The sequence below is a fragment of the Apteryx mantelli genome, chromosome 5 (assembly GCF_036417845.1).
Source record: "Apteryx mantelli isolate bAptMan1 chromosome 5, bAptMan1.hap1, whole genome shotgun sequence".
NCBI classification, from domain to species: Eukaryota; Metazoa; Chordata; class Aves; order Apterygiformes; family Apterygidae; genus Apteryx; species Apteryx mantelli.
Genome location: NC_089982.1, coordinates 43,777,694 through 43,800,296, shown reverse-complemented (window position 1 = coordinate 43,800,296; position 22,603 = coordinate 43,777,694). Strand labels below are relative to the sequence as shown.

The 22,603-nt window shown below is 38.9% G+C and overlaps 1 protein-coding gene across 2 annotated transcripts in view; it reads left to right on the top strand.

Annotated features, from left to right (window-relative positions):
- Positions 1 to 19,986: 19,986 nt before the first annotated feature.
- Positions 19,987 to 22,603, top strand: part of SPOCK3 (SPARC (osteonectin), cwcv and kazal like domains proteoglycan 3) — a 243,138-nt gene continuing 240,521 nt past the window's right edge. For both annotated transcript variants that reach the window (XM_067297890.1, XM_067297889.1), the window contains exons 1-2: positions 19,987 to 20,052; positions 20,290 to 20,463. In XM_067297890.1, the coding sequence (XP_067153991.1) occupies positions 20,290 to 20,463 (174 nt within the window). In that variant the 5' untranslated portion in view covers positions 19,987 to 20,052. The remainder of the gene's footprint in view (positions 20,053 to 20,289; positions 20,464 to 22,603) is intronic.

The following is a 22,603-nucleotide window of genomic DNA, read 5'->3' as shown; positions in this document are numbered from 1 at the left end:
TTCTGAAGTATTCTGAAGTTCTGATTAGGTATTTCAAATATGCAACATGCTAAAAAGCTTTTCAAGGAACCTACTGTAGAGAAAAAAATTACTGATTAAACTTTTGCTTATTTCTTTCTGAACTTTGAATGATATAGTTCCTGCTTATGTTGGTGATTTTCTTGCAGTAGTGTTTTATAGATTCACTTTTGCTAACAATCCATATATCTTTTAAGACCAACAAAGTACTCACTTCCTCGTTCTTGTGACTGCTTGGAATCCTTCCAGTTGTTTTTTGTTGCTATCGTTGGTGGGTTTTTTACATTTTGTTTCTGTCATTTTGATGACTGAAATAAGTTTTCACTCTGGATTATATCATGCCTTTCTCTTTTGTGATCTTTTCTGAGTTGACAGAGAATCATAGAATAATTCATAGCTTGGCTTCCTCCAGCTTTGGTGAATCACTTTCATTATGTACCCGTGTGACTGGGCTTTACATGGAGTATCAGAAGGCATACACCTTATGAAAAAGTATAGGTGAAATAAGGTTAAATAAGCATTTCATATTTTTTGGAATTGACTCTAGAAGTTTTATAAATACCTTGTGTAGGAATGTAAGGTCTTATCCAAAGATGAAGTCAGTAGAAAAAACCATAATTTAGAGATTGATGGTATATTTTTTACATTTTTTAAAGGAATAATTAAGATTTGTTAACAGCAAAGGATTTTCTTTTACAAAAAATGTAATCTAAATGACATATTTAAAAATACAGTTGTGAAAATCAAAATTGTTCTTGACCAGATTTAAAAATTATGGCATTTACAAAATATATTAAGTGCAGGAAGTTGTTCGACAACTTTAACCTGTTGCAAGATTACTGAAAAATTGCAAGATTTAAAGGGCAGAATAAAAAATAAATGTCTTGAATATAATTTAAAGAGCCAGCTGAATGAACTACCTTGAATGAATATCCCCTGACTGGAGGTTAATCAGCTTCCAAATGATGCCCGATAAAGTCACAATGAAAAGTAATACCTTTAATAGGAGCAGTGGTGCATACGTACCGGATAGAGCACTGAAACCCATTGCTCAGGTTGACTTGGCCTGCCTGTCCAGGAAGGGATGTTGTGTTGCCCACTGGCAGCTGCTGCCTGCGTAAAACTTGAAATGAAAGGATAAAGAAGGAAGCAAAATAGTGTGGCTAATAAAGAAACAGGGCATAAATGAAAAAAATGGTAAGAAGATGTTTCATAAAAACTAGAGCCTTGCACTAGGCTTAATACACATTTGGAGGTGAGACTGGTCTTTAGAAGTATTTGTAAGTGACCTTTTAATTTTTAAAAGTTAGATTCACAGTACTAAAGAAAAGAGCCACTGAAATGTACCATTCTAATGGTTTCTGCATGACTTGCCCATCGTTATATGCCCACTAATAAGAGAAATATTTGATTCAGTTTTTCTAGTACTAGAATAGTGTCATGAAGTAGTCTATCCAGAAGAAAGAGTAATCAAAAAAACAACTATTGCCATGAATTCATCCTTTAGTAATAATTATCATATTAATTCAGAAATTAGTAATAGGATTTAGTCTTAAATTACTGCTACCCTTGCCTACAAATATTTTGTGCTCCAAAATATCACTGAGTATGAATTCCATATAACCATAATATCGCCCTAGTAATTTTAGTAGAACAACATTAAGTCCTTCCATAGCTCCATGTTAGTTGTATGTACATGTAAAATTGTGTGAAGGAGCAAACGGATATATGTGGCTTTTCAAATTACCTATTATTTCCAGTGAAAAGGTTGTTCTTACCATGGAAATAAAATGAGCTCTCTAGCTGCTGTACTCACAGAAGTAGCTACTCTCCTAAACAGCCCACGAGAAATGGAACAACAACAATAAGCCCTGAAGAGTGTAACCAGCCTAGCAATGTTCACGAAATATTCTTTAACCATAAAACAGGTTGAATGAACAGCCTAACACCATTATTTTATTTTCCAGCTTTCACCATATATTGGGTTTACCAGTGCATGAATAAGAAAAGATACCCCTATTTTCACTCATAAATCAGACTTTTTTTGATTCTATCTGATATGACAAAATTCTCTGAGAAACAGATATCCACATGTTAGGTAAACACAGATAAAAAAATGTTATGGTGTTATGGAAAAGAATGGTTTGTCTATTCTGAGATGCCACTGACTTTATGCTCAAAACTAATTTTTTTGAAAGTCTTACTGTGATAGGTAAAAGTGTGCAGCATACATTTTAGTAGTATTTTTATTATCTGGAAAACCTGAACATCAGTTTAATATTAATATACGTATTCTATATGCACATTTTGACGTCATAGTGAGTTATAAGTCAGAAACATCTAAATCCATAAACTGACTATGGGACAAACTTACAAATTATTATTATAGATATGTTTCATGTAATATTTTGGACTACGACTTTGCATGAGAGAAGTTAACCAAACTGGGGAAGTTTCTCATTTTCAATGTAACATGCAGTGTTGCAGGAACTGAAGTTCCAAAGACATGATGCTCAGCGTTTCTAAAACAGAGATGGGAACCCTGCTGCCTGTATGGGATCTACCTTTGAGAGAAGAGCAGGAGGGAAGAGCAGGTGAAGAGAGGGCAGGCACAGGAATATCCACCCATTTGTTGACAGAAATTTCCCTTTGGGAGGGCATTTTTGACAGCAAAAGAAATCAGATATAGGATATAGATCAGCGTATACTGCTGTTACTTGTTTACTGGCAGAATCCCCCAGTGCAGATGGGTGCAAAGAGAACCTGAGATCTTTCCAGATTCACGTTTGTTTTTTTCTGGTGGAAGGAAGCGGGTTTTGACACTGAGAGTAGCAAACTTGTACATACTGTGTTTTATTATATTGCAAGTTTTTTAAACAACTGTTGACTTTTTCTCACAAGAAGCAGATGGCATAATATAGATTTTGCTTAAACATGAAATGGCAGTTGAAAGCAATTTCTCTTCAATCTCCTTGTATTTGCATTTCACTCTGTGCTTCAGTCTGCCAGAACAATATGAGACTTTGTAAGTTTATCTTAATAGCAAACAAGATCCTACTTGTCCATCAGTTTCCTTACAAAAGAAGAAGTCGTACTTCTTCTACCTATTCAATGAGCTTGCATCACGGTGCATTTTCCCCAAGAGCCGTTGGTCACTTGTACAGTGCAAAAAGAGGTGGTGTGCCCTTTTTTCCCAACTCTGCCTCAAGAATAGCGAATTTCACAGAGAGTCTCTAAGACTGTGATAAAACATTCAAGAAGTTTGCATGGTCCTCAAAAAATCCCTCTTTCTTCAGAGAGGTCACAAAATGCAGAACATCGACTACGACAAGTGTATAACTTATGCTTGCTGCATGAAGTATTCTGAATTTTGCCTTTGGAGACATATAGAGAGAGTTTTCAAGAAGCTCCATTAGATTGTTTAAAAAATAGACTCTGATTCTGCAAACACAACATTTGTTTTCACATACCATGAATAACTATACTATTTTTAAAGTAAAACATATATGTAAATACATATTTTTAAGCTTTTACATTTTTCTTTCTTGCCAGTAAAAGAACCCAGCAGCTCAAATGAGTAATGCTAAATTTAGCTGCTGGGTATTCTGGATGCAGTGTTAAGTACAAAAACAACAGGCCCCATCCCCACCAAATATAGTGCAGCTACTGGAAACAGAGTCTGTAATAGACTGAGTTGATCTTGTAGGAAGCCACTTGTAATGCAATCAGACTGAGTGGACCTGGCTGCCTCCACTGAGGCACAGCAGTGTTGGCCTCTTGTTGACCTTCTGTCCAGAGGTATTGGTCTCAGACGGATTCTGGTTAGCGCAAAAATACCTCAGCAGTACTAAGCTGCTACAGCACTGTGTTACATTGAAGATGAGTGACTTAACAGGAATGAGAGTGTGCAGTTGTTGATGGGTGTCAGGCACTTGCCAGCTAGGTCCTGCGCTCTGTGAAGTGGTGCTTCTAAATTCCCGAGAAAAGCGTGGTTGCATTATGACACTGATGACATTCAATTAGCAGTGTGCACAAAACTTTCAGGTAGTGTGCTTGCCTCATCGGAGGCTCTCAGCGTGGGAGCACTAAAATATGAGAGCTACCTTGGAAGCGCAAAGGACGCCTGCAGCTGCCTACTGATATGAGTCAGGATGCAGCTGGTTTACGAAAGGGATGATTGTTGTCTATGTAGACCAGGATACTGAATCTTATAGAAACATGATTGTAGACAATGCAGAGAATAGAAGAGGCTAGATGTCCCAAGCTGTCTGAACTGTGATGAAGGATAGCCTCAACGTGTCGGTCGTTGATGTTGCGTGTGCGTGCAAAGTACTTCTGGGAGTACTAGTGACTCACGGGGAGATTTCCTTGATATTAAAAATGGCTTTTATGGAAAATGCCTGCTGCTCTCCAGTGGCACTGTTTTAAAAAATTGCAAAGAGCAATTTTTGCATCCACTGACATTAGCAGGGTTGTAGTATGGTTTGTGTTTCTCAGTGCTGGGACCCACTATGTGTTTTGTTGCTCTACACAACAATTCTTTAGTCCAGTGGTTAGCAGAAAGCAGTAATGTGGCTTTTGCCAAGGAAGGGGAAGGCTCTGTGTGCGTCTGGTGGCTTAAAAGATGCTAATTTGATACATCTCAAGGCCAACATCCATGTTGCATGTGTGAGGAATAAAATGGAAAAGAAGCTGTTTCTTCAGCCGCTGGACAGAGGAGAAATTTACAGAAGCCTTGTTTGGTCTACTAGGCTGAGGGAAGCTTAAAAGAAAGCCCCAGAATGCTATGCATCTGCCATATATTGTCATGCAGCTCTAGCACAGTCAACAATGAATAATTATTGTAATTGTTTGCTCAGTTGGCTCAAGTACAGATTTTAAAGGATCTGCAAATGCCCATTTAAAATTAGGGTTGTGATGCAAGGTTTTGTTAGAACAATGTTAGAGCATTTTAGTAAAAAATTAACACTCTAACAATAACATTCAAAGCTTATAAAAAGTAGTCATAATTAATTTTTGTATTTTAAAGAGTTGAGTGCAAGCTTTCTGCTTAATCCTCTACTATATCCAAATATTAGCACTGTTTTCTGAGTGGCAGAGGTAGTGATATGACTGCTGTCTTGGCTGGGTGAATGGGTTTGTGGTCTTGAAATATACTGAGCTGCACAGGAAGCATAAACACCGCTGATGTGGAAGTTTTGTGAGCATTTCTGCAGCGTTTGTGTTTGCTGGCTGAGAGTGACATACTATTACCTTGCACTTGTCAGTATATCTCTGGGTTGGGCTATTTTCTCCAGGAAGAATTTCTCCTCATCCTGCCTCCTTTGCTATGTCAGAATTATGACACATATGAATTTGTCTTTTCTTTTTCTGAAAGTAGATTTATGATGAAGAATGAATTCCTTTTTGCTTATATCTTTTGCGCAAAATATTACCTGTAGGAAATAGTAGTAAAATATGTTCAAGCATTTTGCATAAAATTGCTAACAGCAGTAGTAGTGTCCGATTATTTGGGCCACATACTTTCTCCATTAACAAGAGAGGGCAGGTAACCTGGCTTACTGTGCACGTGCACATAGATCTATTCATCTTCAGTAGACTTACGCCTCAACAAATTGTCAGATTTTCCAGGTGTCTGTGGCACAATTGCAGATGTTTTTCAAGTGCCCTAAGAAGGTGATGGTTGAATTAGGCTGCTTATGGCACAGTACTTAAATTCCAGCTTCTTCCAGCAGTCTTTTAAGGAAGCACGGATTTGCAAGGAAGGCTATGGGACTTGCCCTTGTAGCAGTGTTACTACAGTGTGCTGGCCCTGCTTGCCTTTTCCCTGCACTGCTGTAGCAGGGAGATGCTGTGTGGAGAGGAAATGCAAACAATTCTCAATGACTCTGAATATGGATCTGCTTATATCCCTTCTGCTGATTAAAATGTTAGGTGCACTAAGAGTCAGAAGGATGCCTGGCTCATACTGACATGCTTCCATTACCTTCTCACTGAAGAGCAGTTCTAAAATATGCGAGCAATCATGCTAGATTGCCAGAAAAGCTATAGCTAACTGTAAGGGTTTGAGTTCTAGTATCTGCAAACAAAATTTCCAGAATCAGGAGCTGTTTATAGATGTAAATGGTTATAGTGTAAGAAACAGGTGAAAAGACCCTGCTGAGAAGTAGTATCCATCTTAATTGTTAATAATTTAAACGAAATAGGAATGGAAAATTTTTTGCTAGGACAATGTGCAAGTATGGGAACCATATTTTAAAGGTGTAAGTTGAGATACTACATCTTTGCTAATGTAAGAAAAAGTGTTTTTCAGTAATCACTAGGGGGCACTCCTCTCCTAAATACACTAGGAAAAAAGGCATAGACAGTACATTCCTATAAATAGGTTTTCTCAGTGAGATGTTAAGAACATGTACATGGATCTATTTAAAGAGTTTTCTATGTCTCTAGAAGCAAATGCTAAAAGGTAAAAATAAGTTGGTAATTAACTTTTTATTACATTCTTTGAACTTGTGATTCTTTGACTAAATTCAATTTTAACAAATGGAATTTAGAAACCTTGCTTTCTATTTAAAAGGGATGACTGTTTCTTGAGGAACTGGGGTGTTTAATGTATTCTCCTTGATTTCTTGTTAGTTCATGAAGATTATTATTAAATATCTTATTCCTGCTTAGAGCTCAGTAGATGCTCTCTTAAGACATCTCATAGATGTCAGGTTCTTAATCTTCACTGTCAGTTTGTAATCATTAAGTTAACATTAGTTAATCCTTCCCTTCACTTATGCATTATCCGTATACTTTTGAAGAAATTTATAATTTATTATTCTTTGGGTTAAAGGAACAAAAGATAAAAGCTTCCTGAATATTCAGCGTATGTTCATTGTTAAATATCAGTTAGAGTTCTTCAGACCTTTAACAAAACGTGTCTCTTGATTCCCTGCAAGTACCTTCACACTGTATGTAGGACAAAACAACTTAATTTCCAGCTGTTTAAAGCAGTTTGTAAGTGAGTAGATCCAATTAGGATCAGGCAAAGGGAGAAATGAAAAGAAAAGGAAGGATCTGCCATCCCCCCAAAATGGGACTGGTGGCACCATAAAGCATGAAACAATATTATAAGTCAAAACTAATGGATTTCAGGTGGTTTTTTTTTTTTTTTGAGTTTAGTTTGCTATAACCTCTTAGTGAAAATCAGCGTAGAATATTTTTAAAATATACTTACCTAATTATAATTCATAGTGCAATGTTCCCATTCTGGGACTCCATAGTTTTGAAAATAGCATCAAACATGAAGTCAGTGTAGCCCCATAGGGAGCTAAAGTTAATATTACTGGGCACATGCAGAAGGGTTTGATCTTTTTGGATTAGGATAACAGTCACTTTAATAAATATATACACATATATATTCCACAGGCTGGAAAAATACAGTGAGCAAGTTATGGAAAGTATAATTATATTTTAAACAAGTTTATTAGTAAGAGAAAAGCATTAATTGCATGCTCTGCAACTGCCTGTCTTTTTATATTATCTGTGTATGTGGCCTAGGATCAAGGATAATCTGATTTCAACATAATTTCAAGACTTCAGTGATTAATACAGACTTCTGGTATACTTAATGTGAGCTGGTATATATTGATCAATGCAATCTATTCATTTAATGTTCTATGTAGCAGTTATAATTTGCTCCTGTCATTTTAATTTTCAGAATAATTTCTGAGAGAAGATGTCAGGATGAAAATTTCATACACATAATTTATATGACACTGTCAAAAAAGTCTATGTTGTGTCCATCAAAATATTTCGTATCACCAGATAGGAATACTTATCACTGTCTTCCATTTTCTTTTGAGAACTATTGTTTATTCAAAAATAATGGAACTAACTTTGATACTAATAGTTACAGTTTGATGTCAAAAATTAGAAAGCTTCATGTCATTCTCTCACTGCCGTTTTTCTAGCTTCTCTTGTTGCGTGATCCCCTATCTCCCAGGAGCACTCTACATGAAAGTGTAATTATTTTTGTGACCCTCTCAAAGAGGAAGGTTCGAGTCATCCCAGGGCTATAACTCTGATGTGAAGTAGCACTATATGTGGTCAGCAATATAAAATGTTACAGAGTGATCAAGAATGGGGTTGTTCCTCATCCTAACTGAAAAGAGGTCTTCAGTTTTAGTCAGAAGACCTCTGACTAAAACTGTTCTTATTCCATAATGTTAAAAATTATTTGAGAGAGATCCTGTAATTAGGAACAGATGGTTCTTAGATGGAGTTTTTCTGGGAAGCAGGAGGCTGGATGCTCTGCAGTATTTTGGAAAATGGGGTCATTGATTTCTTACAGTTTTGGCTGCATTTGTGTACTTTAATGAATGCAATATAATTCCTCCTTCAAAGGTGTTGAAAGTTTTTGGGTTGGGTTCTCAAAGATGCTGACAATTAGCAACTGAACTTTCCCTCAACGCTCCCTTTTGTTCTTAACTCTCCCTTTTGCTGGTGAGTGTATGAATCAGAATGGCAAGTGAAAATTGAACTCCTGTTAGAGAGTCCAGAGCTGCTGCTTGTACAAGTGAGTAAAAAATCCTGGCAGGATCATCTTTCTTTATCTCTTTTATATTACAGTGTTATTTTATTTTGGTATTTGGAGAGACTATGCTGGGTATAAGAGACTTCTCTGAAATGCAAGCAGCCTCCTTGAGATGTGTTCAGGAGCTTGGAAAAGGCACTCTAGGTTATTGATTTAATCTAGGGTGTAGGGAAATTCTGTGGCCTGACTGAATGTTTGAAGGGAAAAGGTAGTTTGAGATCCTTGGAGTTTATCTTGCTGACATGAGGCAGGGAAATTATAAAAAAAAAAAACCATACACAGCGTAGTGAGAGATCAATGTTACTTGCTATTGTACTCTAATGGGTTGATATGGTTAAGATGGTTTGAGGTTAGTTACTATCATAGTAAAAGGATAAATTATAATAATTGACTATGGTGATAAAGATATACAAAAATCATGATTAAATTTTTCAAAAATTTTTCCAAGTTACTATGTTCCATATTAACATACTATTATTTTACTCTAGTGAATTGGAAAACTATTGGGGACTTAGTGTCTTTAAGCTAGTTAAATACCCAAACAAGGACTCTTTGAAGAGCTGTGACAGCTTAAGTGTGTTGTGAAGAGAGAAAGGGAAGACAGATCAACTGGATCAATAAATTCCCTCATTTCTGTTGATCTCCAGAGGAGTCTCTGGATCTACTTGTGGGGTTCCATTTGCTGAATCAAGACTGTAGCTCAGCTGGTTATAGTTGCCTTTATGCTAGCATCCATCCCCACTGCTGTCTGTGGAGGCGCCACACCATACCAAAACACTCTTTAGAAAAACACCTGTGATCCCCATTCTGGATCAGAACACTTGAATAGAAATGTTGAACCTGTGTCCTGACTAATCCAGTTAAACCTAGCTGGATTAAAGTCTGGATTAAATTACAAACTTTTAAAGGTCTGTATTCCTCAGTGTGGAAAAATAATTAAAAATTTTTTTTTGAGTAATATATCTGTTTTTTTCCAGTTTTCCATCTGTGACTATGGAATTTTTTAAAGGCAGCATTTGTTTTTAAGGATTTTTTGGAGGCAGAAGCAGGATTGAAGTAAGATCGTTTATTATGAAATACATTTCTGCACGTGGACTTGCACAAATTTTAAAGCTGTAGTCACTTATTTACCCACCAACGTTATTAATCCACTGTTAAAAACACACATCTAACTAACATTTATTCCAAAAATGTATATGCCTGGCTATTTGGTATAGCATAGGTCTGTGTTAGGAGGAAATGGTTTGCTAAAAGAGTGTGAAAAGCTGCTACCTCAGGGGGATTTAGATTTGAGATTGGATTTATGGTAATTCTTCCAGTCGTATTTTGTGCCCTTTAAGCCAGATCATCCTAAAGAAAAATCATCATTATTTAAAGGGCATGCAAGTTTCCAACAGATTTATAAACGATTTTCTGGACTCCTTATTATGTGTAAAATTTCATTTCTTTCACATTTGCTTTCATTTCTAATCTAGATGAAAAGTCAGTGTCCTAAAATTTTCTGCAGAACCAATACTTTAAAAATAGCTCTTCGTTTTATTGTTTTGATGTTCCTGAATTCAAATGTTAATTTTAATTTAATGTTGTTCAGTCTGACTATTCTGAATTTGAGTTGGTCAGATTGCACCTACTGGTATCTCTAAATTGCTTCTTTACTGTCTATAAGCCCCTTGCGTTTCTGCCCTCTCTTGGGTCCTGCCTAAGAAGGCGGGTGCAGATGGCTAGAACTTTGCAGGTCTCTCTGGGCAGCCTCTGTGGCTGAACTGCAGTTCCTCGTGGTCTCCTTTGAGATTTAGACTCACAGCTGGCCCACACAGACTGCGACTCCGACAAACTTAGACTAATAGTCTTTGAAGTACTGCAGCTACAAATTGCAGCTGATTAATGCTGACCAAAGCAGAAACTTATTTTGCTATGAGAAAATCCATACTATATAAGCAGAATTAACATTCCACAGGAAAAAATGATTTTGCAGAAACACATTCTCCAAACTGCTTAACTACATTACTAAGTTCTGTGGCTAAGGTCTTCCTTTCCTCAATTCCCTAAGTGCGTTTTTCTGTTTTTTTGGTGTTTTGCTTTGGAAACTCTTGTTTCTGAATTTTCTTGTATCACAGGTGCTGAAGAGTTGAAAATAGTAATAAAAATGACCATATAGCGAAATATTTAGTCCCTAGAAGCCCTGACTGAGATGAGCTGCCGGTTGTGAAACACTGCTGCCAGTTCAAAATGAGCAAATGACTGGCTCAGTATAGCTATATTTGGCTGAACATTCCAATAATTCATAAATTTGTACCTATCTGCTCACAATAGCTTCATCTACCCTAGAACCTGGAAGGCTAACTGACAGAGGATGAACCTTTGCTCACTGTAGTCTACAGCAGTGTTGTTTATGTTGCTTCCTTCTTGTTTTATCTCAGTTCTTTGTAATTTTGAAATAAACTAAATATGTTGTTATTTACAAAGTTAAAAATACAGCCAAAGTAGTCAACTGAAAAAAAAGTGAGAGAAGGAAAGGAGAAGGAGGGAGGGAAGAAAGAGATGGAAAGGAAACTGTAAGTAAAAGAGAAGTTAGATTTTTATATTCTGAAAATCTTAGAAAAGGCAGTGAATTAGAAGGAAGGGTGAGTGTGAAAGACAGCAAGTGACAGAAAGATCAGAAAGATAGAGGTGTGTTTGATAAATGATATTTCTGTAAACAGGTCCTGTGACATGATTTTGAAGAAGAAAAATATGCTAGTGAAGTAAAACCATGTAATTATGAAATATCTTACAAAGATGTGGAAATAAAGCCAATGAATAGATGTGGTCTGTGATCTGACTGTAAAAGCAAGTAAGATTCCACTTCTCCTGTGGTAATGCAGATTGCTTTAATGCTTACGTTTGCTCCAAAATCTAAAATGATAATTGCACAAAGTCATCATTTGATTTTAAATTATGGCTGTATCAAGAAACCTTCGTACTTCCAACCCAAACCATAATAAGTTTTATGGCAGAACTCTCTTGAATGATACATGCAGTCCTCAAGATCAGCATCAAGGTAAAGATTTGTTTTAAGGGGGTGATGCTTGGAGGGTTCAACTAGACTATGAAAGTGGCATAGCTAATTGTGGCTAGCTAATTCCATAGTTTAATTCATCAACCTACAGCTAGTCAGTAAAGTATTTCAGGTCAATCCATCATCACTGCAAGATACAAGACTGAGGAAAGCAAAGCTTGTTGGGGAAGGCCTTTGGCCTGTTGCTGATGAAAGAGAGGGGCAAGATAGTGTTTATGTTTGATCAGCTAAGCTTTTGCTCTTCTGAAGACTTTGGTTTCCTTAAATCTTTATGCTATCTGAATTTGGAAAGGTTTCCATCTCTCAGGGACATGAGGTTAGGCCAGATTAGTAACTCTTAATATTTTGTAGTTACCTATCTCTGCTCTCCAGAAATATGCGTCTCTTTTATGATTCATAAAAACATTTTCACAAAGAACAATTTTTTTCAGAACTGAAATTTTGTATGAACATTTTTTGACATTATAGGAATTTTCTAGTTTTCTGGAGTCTCCTGTAACATTCTTAGTAATATGTTAATGACTTTGTTACATATGTATCATAATATGGTTTATATTCAAAAGGTATGGCTTGACAGATATCTATATCCAGCACATCCAAATGTATTGTATCCAGTGTTTTGGATAATATGTGTCAAACATTTTACAGGAAAGCATTCATTTCTCAGTAAATGAGATTTCAGAAAACCCTAAAATGTGAACTGACATAAAGCAGAATATTTTTCTCTATTTGATAAATTTGATCAAAATTCAATTTAATCAGTTTGATTAAATTCTACCATTTTGATTAGTATTTTGATAAAATAGAAAAGAACCCCCAGTTTTGCACAAAAATATTAGAAAGCAGGATCATGCAAAATGTTGAAAAATTAGAAACATCTTAATGCTGGATTTTTATCTCTTGTCATTAAATCATTGTCTTGCTTATCACATTATGTATAGGCCACATCTATTGTTAAGAGAGTCATCCAAGAATTTTAAGAACCCTGTCTCTTCAAAATAAGATGTAAAAGCAGACAATGGCTCATGGTTGGGGAGGGTAAACATTAGAAAAGAGATTAATTAGCATGCCAGAAGGACTTTACTGAAGATGAGGAGGCTACAATGGGGCTGAAAATCTCCAGCTGTGCAGAACTATCAGGAAGGAGGAAAAAGTGGTAAATGAAGAAGCAAAAAGGACCTCTACCTGTTTAATCAACAGCAATGATTAGAATAATTCATGGATTTTTCAAACTGTATGATGAACAGACATTTTTTAAGAGATGCTGGTGATCTCCTGAGTGAGGAAAAACAGGAGAACTTGTTTCAGAGTAGGTCAGAGGGGAGAAAAAAAAAAATCTGTAGATATGTAGCATGCATTTTTAATTTTATTTTCATTCCTATTCACAGGAACAAAAATCTAATCTGTATCGTACCGGTCCAGTTTGGGATTTGTCGACCAGAGGATGAAGTAATGAAGAGGATGATGTAATGAAGCTCTAGCTTCATTTACTCTAGAAACACTTGCCCAGGTAAGTTATACATACAATTTGCAGTAGTATAGCTCATTCCAGTCTCTTTTTCCAAGCAAAATTATTCTCATAACTTTTTTCACCCACCAAAATCCATACTGAAATAAGATCACCAACTGACAGTACACTTTTCACACTGTAGCTTCATCCACAGTACTTTTTGTTGAACATGATGTTAACACAAATCAGACCCCCACAGTTCTGACCAAAAGACGGGCTAGCAGGAAACTTTCAGCAGGTTTTCCAGACCCTTGCTCCAGAAGTAGCTGATTTGCTTTGCTTATTCCTTTGTTTCTCATTTTTGCCTGAGGACGAGAGACATATGCATGGAGAACCTTCTCCAGGCATATACCTCAGAAATCAGAAACTAAATGAGGTATGAATTCGAGAACTACTGACCTACTCCTTAAACTTGTGGGAGACTTAATTATAGAAAATTGAGAAGTAAACAGATTTCTTTCCCCTTGGGACTTGAAGGAACAGAATCACACAACTGAAGAAAAACATCATATAGCTGTAATATGTAAATTCCTGATGAGAAAGATCACTAAAGCCAAAAATGGTAATTTATGAAGTATATCTTGAATGATAAAGAACACAGAGTAGAATGAGGAAAATACTGTGGCAATTGAGCCACTCTGCTACACAGAGAACCCCAACTCATAAATGTTCTGATCTTAGTGTTAAGAAACACATTTTGAGGAGAATTCAAATCTTGTGAAGGATCCCTACGTCCCACCCCACTTCTGAACCGCTTCTATTGAGATTCGTGGTGTGAGGTGGTTAAAACAGGTCATCACCAAACATGCAAAGCTACACTGACTATCCAACATTTTTGGTTCTTAAATGGAGTCAGTTCTGAAAATCCAACCTCAGGTATTGGTGCTGAGTACTTCTGTATGTGGCACATCTAGATAAACAAAGTAGCGAGAGATATTTAAACTAGGAAAGCATTTTTTTAAGACAATTGTGAGTAACAGACGCAAAGTTTTTAACGTACGTGGCTTTAACATCACTTTAGTTCAAAGGGCCCATCCATCTTACGCTATTATGACTGTTTTGTTCACAGGATGTCTACTGCATAAAATGTTCCTTTTAAAAGGGTGTGTCTGGGACCAGGACGCAGAGTGATGTTTGCCTTTTTCTGGCAGCTGTGATGTGTGCCAGAAGGAACCCCTGGGAAGGAAGAGAAGATTTTGTTTTTACGGAACTACTGAGAACAGTCAGATGAGAAGACTTTTCAGTTTATAATGAATAAACTGCATCTAAAGAGATATGGAAGTCAGACATACAGGGTTGTTCTTGCTGTCAAGACACTGCATATTATTTAGAATTCTAAATTTTAACATACAGTTTAAATTGTTCACTGGATATGAAGAGAGTTTTAAACTTAAATTTCTGAACATCAGGAAATACAGAATTTAGTTACATGCTTTCCTAGAGGTACATGCTTAACTTTGACAATGACAATAACTGAAAATATTCAGTAGTCAAAGTGAAAATGAAGATTTCATATCTAGAAAAGATACCTGTCTTGCTCAAACACAAGCTGCTGAGCTTGGTGCGGAACTTAAAGGATAAAGATCTGCAGCTTTTATTACACACAAAGTCAGATCCTTCTGTTTTTAAAAGCTTTGGATGAAGAAGAACTCAAAACCCATAACATTCTTCATATTCTGTAGTCTTCAATTCCAGGATTTATCTATGCGAACTCCCACTACATCTGGTGTGGTAGGTAGGGCTGTATAGAAGAAAGATTGGAGGAAATGTCAGGCAGAGAAGTCACACCAATAAGAAACTGATGTGTTTCTTGTTGTATCAGTCTGTTCTCTTTTTCAGAACTGAACTTGTGAGGACTTTGTTCAGACCTGTCTTGAGGTTGTCTTCTGCCCTAATCCAGGACAAGCCCATTTATCAACACTTTACTCTGAGTATATAACCTGTCAACAGGCATAGATGGATGTGTGCTTAATGCTAATCACTTGAGCTCCTCTGTTCTCTGGATCCTTGTTTGTGCTTTTTGGCTTTTTGACAGTAGTTGTGTCAGCAGAGATGCACAGTTATTTAGCAGAATGGCGTTCACTAAGAATGAAATCTCTGAGGATCTCTGAGCATCTCTGAGCATTTATCCCACAGGGTAAATATTAAGGATAAAATTGCAAAAATAGCAGAAGAATAGGGAAAGTCATAGAAAAACAAATTTTTTAAACCTTGAGGTCTTCATTGGCCTGAAGTGGAAGATGAATGTAAGGATAATTACTAGAAATGAATATTTCAAAACAGTTCAAGAGACAAAATCAAGGGGAAACTGAGATGGGGCTAGCAAAAGACATCAAGCTTAATAAGAAATCATTAGGAAAATTGCATGTATTAATACACAGATGATAAAAGAAAGGAAAGTGCCCTTTTGTGAAGGAGGAAAGTGGTAAGCAGAGTAAACCGTAAGAGGGTACAAGTATTTAAAGCCTATGGCCCAAAGATGGCAAGTAGCTGGTTAGCTCAGCTGTTATAGCTATGACAAGGAAAATGAAGGGGCTTAGATAAGATTAAAATGATCACATTTTTACAGAAATTACAAAATGCAATTCTTACAGTCTGACTAGGTCTTATGAACTTTGTTTTTGAATATTTACAAAATTGAAAGAATCTTAGATTATTAGCAGTTGTTTTGGAAAACTGTGGAGAACAGATAGGGTACCAGAAGACTGAAAAAGTGTGAATGGAAAAGGATTAAAAAAAAAAAGGCAAAAGAAAAATGGTACCTTCAAAATGAGAATAGGTTGAGGAGGGATCAGAGAATTAAACTCCAGTTGATTTACTCTCAATTCCTAGAAAATACAGGAACAAATAATTCAGTACACTATTTCTAAACATCTGTAAGATAACAAAAAGATGAGTAGCAGACAGCATAGATTTGACACAACAAGTCATATCAAGTCAAACTGATTTCTTTCTGTGAAGTAATCCTTCTGCTCTATTCATTCAGAAGGCATAAATATGGTATTCTAGTGTTCTAGGCACTGAAGGTGACATGTGGCCCAAACTGAGAGATTCAACAAGATAATAGTGAAAATGATCAAAGGTCTCAAAACCATGTCATAAGATTGAAAGAATAGGATAAAAAATATGGTAAAAAACGTAACATAGAGAGGAAATACTGAATAGGGATATAACAGTTTACGATATAGAAAACGGTGCTGAAAAGAGGAAGACAGTAATCTGTTCTTCTTATTTTTTGTGAATAGGAAAGAAGTTTTAAGCTTAAGTTGCAACAAGAAAGATTCCTGTTACATATTAGAAGCATTTTGTAAAGCTGGACTGGTAACAGTCACTGACATGGATTGGGTGTGAATTTCCATCACTGACAGAGACTCGGCTGATGGTGACTCTGCTGTCTAAGAATAGATTTGGATAGACATATCAGGAGTCTGCTGTCAGGAATGACACAGGTATGGCTCGTTTGCTTGTGGGCGAGGGGATGGCTAGATGTTCCCTTGGGTTTCCTCCAACTTGATTTTTCTATGGTTTTATCTGCAAGGGCTGTGTTATATTTGTGTTAAGCTTACCTCTGTGCTTTAGTGCCTTACTTGAAAATAGTCTCCATTTGCAGGAAGGGGATAAAGCATTTCTAAGACACAGTTTTAAGGGCATATAATTTCTTTTTACTTCCTAATAATAATTTCTCAGCATGTCCCCTCCCTTTCATCATTAACATATACATATTAACATTTCTTCCAATGCATACGTTTGCATCTCTATTACATAATTCCAGCACCCCTGTATATAACATACACATAGATACATACATATATATTTACATGTATGTTCACTCTTTTTTCCTTCTCTTCATCCTTTTCCATATACAGCATCCATGTTGTTTACAACTGACTTGTAACCATCTATATATATACTTACCAAATACACCATCATCTTTACAATCTGCCTATAGACTCCATTAGCTGTTCAGAGGTAAAGCAACCTGAATGACTTTAAACTATGAAGTCTTAATATTTGAAAAATCTATATTATGGAAAATTTGGAAAATCTGTCATATTTTAAATTTCCTATTTTGTGCCACTGAAATTGAAAGAAGATTTTTTTTAATATTAATAATGGCAATATTTCTTAACTGGACAATGAAGAAACAGCTATTACTCAGAGTTTCTATGATCTCGGTTTAAAACTATGTACCAGTTAACATTGTTACTATTCTCTTATTACTACAAAAGTACTGGATTACCTGTCGTATCTTAAGATGCTATTGTTAAGCACATCAGTATGTAACAATACAGATACATTTTCTGTAAGAAGTTTACTTACATTTTAAATAAAGGAAAAAATAATTCTCAAGATACCTAAATTTAATCTTTGAAGAGGGGTGAAATTATTGAGAAAAAAATAAAACTTCTTAGTTTTGTATCTTCATAATGCCATTTCAAGCAAGCATCATTTTTTGTGTGCTCGAATAAATGGAATTACCAACTTGTGTAAAGTTCTTGATCAGAATGAGGCGCTTAAACCAATTATGTGGAGATCAGAGTGCTTAAAATTATGAGGAATACATTTAGAATTATTAAAGGCCTCAAATAGCTTGGTTCAGGCAAAATTGCATATAATTGATCATTTAGTCTGTGTTGTCAGTAGAAACTGCAGTCATAGGTGTGGAAGATCACTTTTTAGATGGATTGCTGTGAAACTTTTGTAAACCACAAAGCATACCAGTGCTCCTTTTTCTAAGATTTTTTTACTGAAGACAAATCCCAGACACTTTTTTTTCCCGCGCTTCGTTTCCAGTTATGAAAAGATGCACCTTTACTTAAAGTATTGAATAATATTATCATGGCTGAAAATGTGGAACACAGATGAAGCAAAAGCAAGATAGATTATTCTTGATGCTGGATAAATGAAGCCACAAATCTTGGGATTGGAATGCTTTTTAAAAAGTTTAAATAGCTGATTCTTAGAAAAGAGATCATTCAGCTATATAGAGAAATTTCTTCTTTGCTAAAGGGCAAAGAGATTTGCAGAAAATTAAGATTAGGATTGACAAACCCAAACTGAATTGTCAGAAAATGATTGTATAAGGGACCAAGTCTGTAAGCCCTCTTGAGAATAACATGACTGTTTTTATTGACTGGTTATTTAGCGTCTATAAGGTCATCCTATCCCTTAGCTTTGAATTTTGTGATTCATTTATTACAGAATATAATACCCTTATGGATAGATAGTATTTTCAGAGTTGGGCACGTAATCCTAATCTGGTAATTATTCTCTATGCCTATCAGACTGGTAACAAAATTCTCATCATGTTCAGTGATGCAGGTTTAGGAACCAAATAGTGTGTATTATACAGCCTAAGAGGCAGCTTAGTGGATTTAGTTCACAGTTCACTATCTGCCTGTAGTTATGGTTTGTGACAAAACTCAGAACTTCCTATGATCAGTCACAATCCTTTATTCATTTGTCTTTTGCAAAATCTTTTGATGGACTTGGCCCTGGTTTTAATTCTGAAAGTAACTCTCAATTTTTATCATGAAAAATACTTTCAGATAGTACACTAGGAGTGTTGTGTTCTCTTAACATACTCATTAGCAACCAAAAAGGCAGTGTGTGTTACTCAAGTCTAGGGAATAAAACTAACGTTACAAAATTAGGTGAATTAGGTAAATGGGATGGCAGCTAGAATTCCAAATCAAATATGGAGTGAGCCACACTGGAGTGGAAGTTGAACTACTCATGCACCTTGCTCATTTCTGAATTAAATTTAACCAATTCAGGAAAGAAACTGGGTGTCACCACAGGCTTTTGAGTTAACGTACAGCTGCTGTTAAAAAAAAAAAAAACAAAAAAAGGCAGCAGGATGGGGAAAGAATGTGTAATTCTTACAAAGGGGAGTAACACAGAAAGCATTAGGATGCCAGTATATACCTAAGTCGGTGTTGAGCTTCATCTACAATGTGGTACACAGTGTTGCCAGTCCTACTTCAAATAAAACATTGTAGAATTAGAAGAATTGGGAGGAATTGCTTCTAGTAATGTGGATGACAAGGGTATTTTTTAAGATGAGGTCTATGGAGTGGTCCAAACTCAAGAGTCCTTCCGCTTGGTGAACCTGCTGATGAGGTAAAATGAGGCCCTGCCTCATGGCTGGAGTCCTGAAATGCTGCCACAGCCCTATCGGTAGTTGCGACAGAAAAGAAGCGTAAGCGTATACAGGATGTGTGAGCTGAGGGGAGCTGGAACTGAACTGAGCTTATGGTAGAGAGGAATTGATTAAGGAGAGTAGTTATAAAATTATGCAAATGCATATACTGCATGGAGGAGATGATCTGGGAGCCTGTGTTTCCCTTTTTTCTTAAGGTACAGGGAGTTTTATCTTGAAATTCCTGGAAGGTTTTGAAGCTTGTCCATGTCTAAGGGTTTCCGCGGACTTTGTTTGTGGCACGGGGTCCCAGTACAGCTCTCGAATAAACCGTCAGAGGTGTCATCCGCACGGGGCGATGCTGGCGGCAGAGCGCGGCCCTGTTCTGTGACATTTCGGGGTGCGCGTAGGGGCCTGCCGTGGGAGTGGCAGGGCCGGCTGAGGAGGAGGCGGTGGGAGGGCAGAGCCCCGTCGGGCCCCAGGCGTGGGGGTCGCCCGAGAAGGCCCCCCTCGGGGAGGACCCCATTTCCCCGCGGTCCGCGGCCGCGGCCTCCGGGCCCGCGGACCGTTAGGCTGGCGCGGCGGCGGCGGCGGGGGGCGGGGCGCGGGGGCGGGGCGCGGGGCGGGGCGGGGCGGGCGCGCGGGGCGCGGAGCGGACGGCTGCAGACGGCAGCGCGTGCGGGGAGGGAGCGGGCCGCCTTTCCGGCCGCGGCGAGGAGCGCGGTTGCGGAGCTTGCAGCAAGGTGACGGGCGTGACGGGCTGGGCCGCCTCTGCTTCCTTCCTCCTCTCCCCCCCCTTTTTTTTTTAACAGCGCCGCTTTCTTTCCCCCTGCCGCTTTCCGCACCCGCTGCCCCTTTTGGGTGGTGGTGGGGCCCCCGCGCGCGTTTGTCCCCCTCCCCCCCGGCTGCCCCCGCGTTGCCCGCGGCTCGGGCTTGGCGCTGGTGTGGGTGATCTCCTCCTTGTGTCTCCTCTCGCCCAGATGCTCAAGGTAGCAGCCTTCGTGTGCGTGTGTGCAGCAGCCTGGTGCAGCCCGGCGCTGGCGGCGGCGGCCGGGGGCAGACCGGACAGCGGCAATTTTCTGGACGATAAACAATGGCTCACGACTATCTCGCAATACGACAAGGAGGTCGGGCAGTGGAACAAATTCCGAGACGTAAGTTGAATCCCTCCACCCTGCCCCCCGCCGCCGGAGCGGGCTGCCCGCCCGCCCCCGGCCCGCTCCCCGGGCGCCCCGCGGCTGCTGGGCCGCTTCGCTTTGCTAAGGGCATCGTTTGCGCAGCAGGGGCTCAACTTTTTTTTTTCTTTTCCTTTAATTTTATTTCTATTTTAATTCCCGCCGGTGCCGCGGCATCGCGGCGGGGCGCGAAGTGCCGTCAGAGGGGAAGAGGAGGGGAGGAGGAGGGGAGGTCCCACCGCGCAGTCCCCGGTGTGCCGCCGGCGCGGAGCGGCGAGAGCCGCCCGGTGTCCCCGCGCGGCCCGGGCCGGGCCGGGCCGGGGGAGCACCTTCTCGCCCTGCGGGGCGTCCACCTTTAAAGGGCGGCTGGGGTGGGTTATGGGGCGCGTTTGTCCTCCCTCCTGCCCGTTTCCCGCCCCGGCGGGCGCCGCTTGCCCCGCGGCGGGCGAAACGGCGGCCCTCGGGCGGGGCGGGGTGAGGTGAGGTGAGGTGGGAGCGCGCGCTGCTGCCGCGGCCGTTGGGCGCCGCGGCCCCGGACGGGGGTCGCCCTTGTGCCCCGCGGCGCGGCAGTCAGCCCCTCCTGCCCTGGGCACGGGCGGCGGCCGCGGCCGGGGCAGCGCTGCTGCGCCTCCCCTTGCGGCTGTCAAGCGCCGAGAGGGTGGGCTGAGGGAGAGGGGGCTGCGCGCAGAGCCGCCGCCGGCTCCCGGGGCCTCCGCGGGAGGTGTGCGGGCACGGATCGAGTCTGTTAAATACGGGGGCAAGTTGCATAAATTGTATATCCAGAGTGCCTCGCGTAGAGTATGCCAGCACCGGACCCTGTCTGACCCAAATCTCATCACTTAAGAAGCTTAATACTCTTACAGCGGCTCTCGTCCGCGGGGGTGCTTCCCTTGTGCACTCACTCTGCTCACGGTTTGTTGCAAGTTTAGTAACATCTAATCAGTTTTCAAAAGTCCTTCACATTTCTTTGTGACTATGAAAAGCACATTCCGTGATTTTCCAACCTTCTGAGTTCTTTGATGTCGCTTTTAAAAATGAATTCCGGGAACACAAAATTATTTGCTTTCTAGCCTTACTGTACTGCTTACTGGATTTCTTTGATTTAGTGTGAAGTGTTGATTTGGTTTGCAACTTCAGTATCAACAGGTTTCTCATGCTAAAGCTTGCCCATGACTGTGGTTCACCATAGTGAACTAAAGTAAATGGCTCTGAGAAGGCTGTTTTTCTGAGGAAGCCATAATGTACTTGTGACAGATGTGTTTTCTAGCTTTATGCATATTTTGCATGTGGGATGCAAACTTGGCTGTTTGTGTTAAGTAACTAAGCAATAAGAGTTACTGTTATAGTTGTGGGAAAATTTGTTTCCACAATATTTTCTACTAAACAGTGTAATTTTAGTGTTTGAGAACACTCAAATATAGTCTTCAGACATTTTTATTTGCTTTGAGTAGCTTAAAAACTTACCTTCATGTGAAAAGCAGTTCAGTATGGCATACTTTGGAACCTGTTGTGTTTTTGCAAAAATATGCAGCACTACATAAATTTTTAGGATGAAAGGCTGTTGCTGGAAAACACCAAAATAACTACATCAGTTATGTTTTATAATTGAGCAAGTCATTTATGTAAGGACTACCCTGCAAGGCTGTAGAAACTAAGTGCTGTCTAATGTCTGTCTCTCGGGTGCCCATTGACATATACTGTAATATTGGATATTAGCCAGATAATTTATTCTGTGACAAGTAGGTGTCCCCAAGGGATTTAAGAGTGACTGTTCTGAGGAAGTATTGCATACTGATTCTTTTGAGGCGACTTACAAATATGCTGGCTTATTTATTTTTGCCCTGTTTAGGTTTTAAAAGGCTGATACTTCAGTGAGGATTCTGCTTTGATTTCTTGTGCAGAATGCTTTGTATCTTATTGATTGTTACTCATTCTGGAATATTTATTAATGGCCCTAGTATTTCACAAGACTCTTCCTTTAAAGTGTGGATGGTTTTCAGTAATTCATAAGATATAACTGTAGCAAAACTAATAATTTTGGATTAAGCTACCTGCACAAGAATGTTTTAGAAAAATATCTTTGGTTGTAAGAAACTCTGATCAATTATAATCCTTAAAT